Here is a 7,500-nt window from a genome sequence, read left to right on the forward strand (position 1 = left end):
AAAATTGGGCGTTGATTTGTTGGTTCATCCCTTCTACGACCGATGTCGATAGTTTAATACATTCCACGGCTACAGACCGTTACAGACCGTATTTTGCGGATGATTTAAAGCTGGCGTTATCTTCTAAGTAGGATTTAAGCGAAACGACATGCCATGAATTGAATCTTGCTCCTCTTTTGCCACGCTTCTGTGCAGTGATTCCAATTGGATTTAGTGCCAGAGTGTACCAGGCGCGTCGCGTCCAATTTAAATTGAGCCCCGGCTCGGGCTAAAGTGCCGCAAAATTTATTCATCCTAAGATTATAAAATATGAATAATCGAAAACATGATTTATGATTCACGCAGGCGGAATCACACCACGATGGTATTAGGGATTGGTAGAGGAGTGTGCTCCGAAGGGACGTCGAGGTAAGGTGAGGCATCGTTGAGATTTAATGATGAAGCGCGCGCTGGATCGATGCTGGCAGCGGGAAAGGGGACCAGGTGCTAGTGACATTTGCGACACCTTTGGGCGTCCCATTCGAGGATAAGCGGGTTGAACCAAATACTCAGTCAACCAACCATTTGTCTCCATCATCGATTACGGATCCGTCCGTTCGTTCGTTCGTTCGTTCGTTGGTGTGGTTGGTGTAAGCATTAAAGAAGAGTTGAACCTGCACTAAAGAAGAGTTGAGCCTGCACTTGAAACCATGCGGATGCATAAAAAATGGTTAAAATCAATATAGAACTATGCCGTGCACCGTGGCTTGATTCTACCTTCCAGTGCCGAGTACCCGTACCGAGGGACAGCCCTCTCATCCAGAGTTCCACCCGGTTGGATCAAAGCGAAGGCCACCCATCTCCCAGTGCGGGGGGTTCGTGTTGGTCTGCTACCCGTAGGATAACGTGGAACTTTCGTTTCTTTTTTCCTTTATGAAAATTCCACGAGAACGCCACGAGAACGCCACGAGAACGAGCGAAAGAAAGGGAGACCTGTTACCTACAAGAAGGGCATACATGAGCATTGGGGGCGGTGGTTTGGTGTGGGAGGACATTGGTTGGAATTCTTTCTCTGTTTTCGTTTTCTCCGTTCTATTTTGGCACACACTGGGGGGTGGGGATTTCACCGGAGATGAATGAAAAACTTTTACGAGCCAGCACGGACAGAACACAAAGCAAAAAAAAAAAGCATAGAAGAAGGTACCTCTGGAGGACCTGTCGCTACATGGCCCCAACATAGCGTGGGATGGTGGAGTGGTGGGCGCGCTGGCCAAAGTTTTCCATCTAGGTTTCCGTCGCCGGCTCCGGAACCAATGAGCCACTGGAGCTGAGCAACAACTCGGTTGGGTGCGTTCGTTCGCAACCGAACATCCCACAGAGGATAGCCCACAGAAGATTCATCGGAAAATCTTGCGAATTTAGAAATCCAAGAACCAAACCAAGTATAGCCGCACACACACACACACACACACACACACACGCAACAGAACCATTTCAAACCTTATCGTGTGCCGAGTGACACGTGGAAAGCACGTCTCGACGATGACCCCGTACCGCGATCGAAGCTGGAATCTTTAAGTGCATGAGGGGTGGGCGGACGGCGGGGGTGTGGTGGACGAATAGAGGCAACAGAGAAGCGTGTACGACATTGCCCGTACATTGGCGGACATTTGAATTGGTTTTTTTTTGCGCTGCAGCAGCTCACGAGCTCTCGTGCTTCGTGTTCGTATCGTTGCTTGGCGTAGGTTGATTTGAAAAGAATTTCAACGGTGAAGTCGAAATGCCCTGACACTGTCACTCTTCCCATTGGTCCAATGGTACCTTTTCTCTAGCCTCTGGAACAAGGTTTGTGCGCTGGAGCATGAAAGGGGAAGGGGTTGGGTTGATACTCAGCTCTCAGCTGACTTCATTGTTTGTCGCGCTCCGTCCGTGATATCGAACGCTCACTAACAATTCGGTTAGCCGCCGACGGGGACACGCGGTGACACATTGGAAGCGAGGTCGTTTCTGGAAGTGGAAGGTTGTATGCTTCCTTTAGCACGTAGTCCTGCGCGTGGTTCTAGAATTTCACTATTTCTATTTTGAGCATTTTCGGTTTGTATGAATTCCTTTTTTATTGAGTTGATTGTACAACAAAATGTGTTGGGAGTAACGATAACTCTATCATTTGACTAACTTAATGAAAATTTGAGTCAGATAACATTATTACTTCTACTTTTTTTAAAGTGATCCTATCCTTTTTTCAATTCTTACTCGTTTTTGGCCAACAATTCCCAAATACTGTTTGGCCTATTTAGTGACATGTGGTCCCAGCGTTATCGCGCTGATAGGTTAGTTTATGTAGTTCTCATTTTATTCTGATGGTTTTATTGCCTAGCTTTTGGTATATTTTCATCAGGATTTAACAGGTAATCCTAGTCCACAAATTCCATATCCCACCATATGCACAGCATATCCTTTGCATAAGGAATATTTCGCGTTGATTGCATTGGATCTGGCTCTCGCCGAACCCAATAAGGCATTTTTCTAATCAGTACCATAACATTCAGCCTTAACATTCCATAACTTTAGAAAATGTTGTGTGGTCAGCCTATCCACAATTCGGCAAGTTCTTTTCGCATTTGGCATAAGTTGTGTATTGCAGAACGTTGCTGAACTGTTTATCATCAAACATTTTCTCTGTGCTGGGGCCTTGCAAGCTAAAATGACTACTTTTAAGCCGCTTAAATTCCCACTCGACACGTTCTGTTAGCAGGAAATTGTTCTCAATAAACATTTATTGATATACGAGGATTTTCGGTAACACCTTTTGAAGTTATGAAGTACCATTTTCAGATGCACCATAAAGGATGTTGATTACACTTTAACGAAACAAACCAATTTACTGTGTGTTAACTCACATTTAATTAAAAAGAGGCGAATGATTGATTTGTGCCACATTGTGTAAATCAGTTGAAATTAATCTCTCAAACCTACAACATATGAAACAGCAGCTTTCGGAATCGCAATCGGTTGAATCTTATCGAGGGAATTATAATGTTTCCCTCCGCCTCGCGATGTTCCTACTAACTAACCTTCAAACTCTCGAAAGTTCGCTGATTTGAGTGTGGGGTTGAAGGCATCGATGGTACTCGATTTCATAATGACCGTAGACCTGCTCTTCATTCCTCAACGATGCCGTCACTGATAATGAAGACGCACAACACATCTACTAACTGCCGCGAACACAAGAACCCTGTTCTTCTGCTTCGCCATTAGGATTGGGTTGATGGTCGTTACAATACCTTACCCACTCGAGCGGCGCCCGCCCTCCCTCTTTCACTTGCAATTGTCTGCGTCAAATTGGATTAGGCCTGATGATGTTGATGATGGTCGGTCACTCATTATATTCGTCGGGGTCCATCATCATTTCGATGCTCGCTTTCGCACCCTTACACGGTTGATGCACCTGACTGACGTCCGGAAGCATCATCATTCGGTATCCTTGAGTGTCGTAGGATCCGCTTGTCTGTAAGTGTTACCGTTTGGTGACTTGGCCCATTTAATGCTGCCTCGTGAGACTTTATTACCAAATCGTGGTAATTTGAATCTTGTCTCTATACCCTAGTGCGCGCACTAGTGACGCCAGTGGCGGAACTCGTTATCACTTTGTTTTTATTACCCCTTGACCTCGGCACTCCGTCCGTTGAGTGTCGTAGCGTGCGTCAGCTGAACCGAGCCCGAAAGTTTACGATTCCACAGCCTTAGCCTGGGCCTTTTTGGGATAGGGCCTTTAGGAATGGCGATTGAACGCGCCAAGGAATGCCGCAATCGGGCTCGGGATCATTTCTTTTCTGTGACAGTATTTGGTGTCACCTGTGCGTGATGCTGAGGACATTCGTGCGAGGCACGCTGCTGGCTTCCGTGCTCCATGCTGTAAAGAGTATTTTAAAATCTTCTTAAAACATTTTATTGCTCTGAGAAGCGTCACAGTTTCGTAATCGTAGTAACCTCTTGCACCATGCGGTGTGTGCCTTTCAAGCACATGAATTGCTCCGAAAGCGCGAGCGAGCGAGTCTTGTTACTATATTAAGGCGGATTAGGAAATTCGTAATCATCACAGACGGTTGTCTTCTGCTCGATTAGGCACCGGTCCAGTGGTAATTGCGTTTACTCTTCAATTATCCTGCAATCAGCGTCCTTGCCAAATCCAACCACTGGCGGTCGTCCCCTAGGGGACACTTTTCGGGGTGTATTTGAGGTGTTCAGTCTTGTGTTGGTACCCGAACAATGCTGCGGTGCAAGGACAGAGTGTTGCTCACGATACTGTCGATCGGAAATATTATCGTCTCGGGATCATTTTTGTTCTTTCCTGACACCGATGCCGCCGTCCCTTCGCTGACAGTTCCTTCCTTGAGAAACGCTTCTTCATCGGCGCAGTGTCCAGTGAGAGTAAGGGTACCGGCCGGATCGTTTGCGTATCTGATCTTAGACGATAGAATATTCGCAGTCAAGCACAACAATTCTATTAGTAGGATGGACAAGGGCCTGTTGAAGCTGGTACGCAACGAAGAGTGCTTAAACGTTCGCTGTACTTCACGCTTCGCAGAAAACACGACCAACACCGTGGTCGGCTCACTGGACCTGTACTGTGGCCACCGGGTACTGGATCGATACGATTTTATGATCGCCCCGGATGGCTGTATGCACTTTCGTCTGCAAAACACGCCGGTAGACTTTGATCGGTGCGGTGCCAACCGATCGGCGGTTAACGAATCGTATACCATTTACGTGAATTCCAAAGCGATGATGGTGATCGAAATGGCCGATGGGTTGGGAACACGGACGATATTACATGACCTGGAGAGTGAGATAGAGGACGTAGCCCTTACTAGGCGGGACAATAAATTGCCCAATCCAACGATCGAGGAAACGTCCAAGTGTCAATGCGATGATTTGCGCAGCAAAATGCGAGAAGCTCGCTCTTGCGTGATCCCGACGATCGCCATCATCACGAAGGTGGCCAAGAATTTGTCAGTCATCGGGGGCACTGCCATCGTCACCGTGGTGGTTATACTGTTGGTCATGAAGGTAGCTAGTATGATGTTCCGACAGGGAACGGAAGCGCATTAAACAGGGAACAGGGAATGGAAACGCGGAAGCGGTTCTGTGGAAGGGGAACATAAAAGTCAAAAGTTTGTTTGATGAGAAAAAGCTTGCTCTCTTTTTATTGTGCATTGATCTGTTGGCGGATGCCTTATAAAATAAATACATTTCCGAGAAAGAAAAGTTTAAATACACATTGTTCCTTCTGTAGGCTCGCAGAGATACAAGTCGCCCGCCGAATCGACATACATTCCTGGAAAGAATTCCAACGGGCTAGAATATCTCACGAGCATCCGTTCTAGAACTGTACATGCATTGACTAATTCCCAGCAGATCGCTATCTTCGCCGGTTTGAGGGGAAACCTCGACGACAGGCCGGCCTAAATCAACAGTTTCAGTACACCTCCATGTTGGCGGTATCGCACAGTCAGTTTGTTTGCCAAATCCGCAAGGAAAAGCACAAGAATCTCATTTCCTTCGGCCTTTTGCAACGGCAGGCGACCTAATTAATTATCTTCGCTATGGAAACCTCCCTATTGGCAGCGTTCCCTTCATTCCGCTGAACCGAAAGAAACCGAAATCGTTCAAACCCAACACGTTACTTGGGCAAATGGCTACGAACGAGAGTTTCAACCGAAGATAGCTTATTAAGGAATTGCCATTTGCCATTTAACATCTCATCCCCAACGATCTCGTTGCTTCCGGTGAAAATTGTTGCAAAACTTTCTCTTCACTTCCAAAACCGGGCATTTCTGATTGACAAGAGTTAAGGAAGAGTGCACGATGAGGAGCGACAAAGTTCCTCGAATACCCTAAACCTCAATCAATCGGTCTCTGGATGGTATTTTTCTTCTTCTTTCTATTCTCCGGTTACCGGTGCCACAAGTACCGTGTTTATGCGTGTGATAAGCATGGGGGGGGTGATCCATTTCCCCACCCACCCCGGGACGCCAACAAAGTCGTCAATCGTACCCGAAAACCAACAGACCGTGGGGTGATAAATAATGACACCGCGTCGACATGTCCGTGCGGCGGCTCACGGCTTGGCCACATGTAGGTCGCAAGTTGGGCAAACATTCTGCGAAAGATCCGTGCTTCCTACGCGCGGCCAAATTATCGGTGGCAGTGCGGTGAGGCGAATGTAATGAGGAAATTAATTCCAAATATCCGACTGCGTAGGGCGCAGTTCCTCCTTGCAGTGCAAACAAGCTTGCACCGTCCTTTTATTAGATTATTTATCTTTTATCTCCACGTGGCGACTGCTGGAAAATAGAGCATTAACAACGGCTAACTATCACTCGAAGAATGGTAGCTTGAATTGAATACCGATGAAGCACAAACAGGGCCAATAGTACGCACATTATACGACGCCATTCAAGCGGGTTGGTATGCCAGCTAGCTAACAACATTGTCAGGAGGAAAGTGCTGGATATTATTCTCTCACTGGGTGCCTCTTGGCTGATGCAACGGCAGGGGTTCATTACTGTAATTCTTTCCTTCATTGGGATGCTGATAGTAATGATATAGCCGGTGGATGGCACGTGTTACGATCCCGTGGACTAATAAGAGAGAGGAATAATATTGGTGCAGTACTTGCTCAGCGTGGTCAGAGCTGATTCTTGATTGTCTCTTCCTTCTTTCTATTGCAGACGCTGCTGGAAAACATAAAAGCACCGGATCAGGAAAGCAAATCGACCATTATGGCCATTAATCTTATCCTGCAGTTTCTGTACTTTGAGTTGCGCCAATCGAACCGCGTGCGGAAGTGGTTTCACCGGAAATTGTCACTAGAGCTGGACGAGCTGATTAGCAAAACGACGACCGGAAAGTTGTTCGATAAGCTAAAGGTATGTTCAACAGCGGGTAGTGGTTACGGTTAATAAAGCACATGCGACCCTTTGCTCTTTCGCGCAGATACGTGATCTCGATTTGGGAAGTCAGTTTCCGGAGATAAAAAACTTTCGCCTACACGCCGTGGATTTGCACCCGGACGAGGGTCACATCGAGAGTCTGGATGTGCTGCTTGATCTGCACTACGAGGGTAATTTCCGGCTCACGATCGATGCCGATATGGTGCTGGGAAAGAAGGGATCGTTAGCGCTACGCGTGAAGCAAGTGTCCGGGTTGGCGCGATTGCAGTTTACGCGCAAACCCTACACACACTGGTCGCTCAGTTTCATCAACGATCCGAAGGTGGAGCTCGATGTACAGTCACATTTCCAGGGTCGTCAGATGCAATCCAACATCACCAGCCTGATCTCGAACCAGATACGCAAAGCGATCCGCCGGAAGCACACCCTTCCAAACTATAAGTTAAGGTAATGTGTGCGATATGCGTGGTCGGTTTCTCGGAGGTCTCTCTGTTGCTAACTCTGTTTCTCTCTCCGCTCCGCTACAGATACAAACCATTCTTCCACCGTGTGGAGGAGGATTACG

At 47.1% G+C, this 7,500-nt stretch overlaps 1 protein-coding gene across 1 annotated transcript in view; it reads left to right on the forward strand.

The window, feature by feature from the left end:
- The window catches only part of LOC125949498 (PDZ domain-containing protein 8), a 14,062-nt gene that overhangs the window by 990 nt on the left and 5,572 nt on the right, over positions 1–7,500 (forward strand). Inside the window, exons 2-4 of the mRNA XM_049676606.1 lie at positions 6,714–6,911; positions 6,979–7,382; positions 7,463–7,500. The exon at positions 7,463–7,500 is cut by the window's right edge and continues 1,039 nt beyond it. Of these exons, the coding sequence (XP_049532563.1) occupies positions 6,714–6,911; positions 6,979–7,382; positions 7,463–7,500 (640 nt within the window). The remainder of the gene's footprint in view (positions 1–6,713; positions 6,912–6,978; positions 7,383–7,462) is intronic.

This window comes from Anopheles darlingi, chromosome 2 (assembly GCF_943734745.1).
Source record: "Anopheles darlingi chromosome 2, idAnoDarlMG_H_01, whole genome shotgun sequence".
In the NCBI taxonomy this organism is placed as follows: domain Eukaryota; kingdom Metazoa; phylum Arthropoda; class Insecta; order Diptera; family Culicidae; genus Anopheles; species Anopheles darlingi.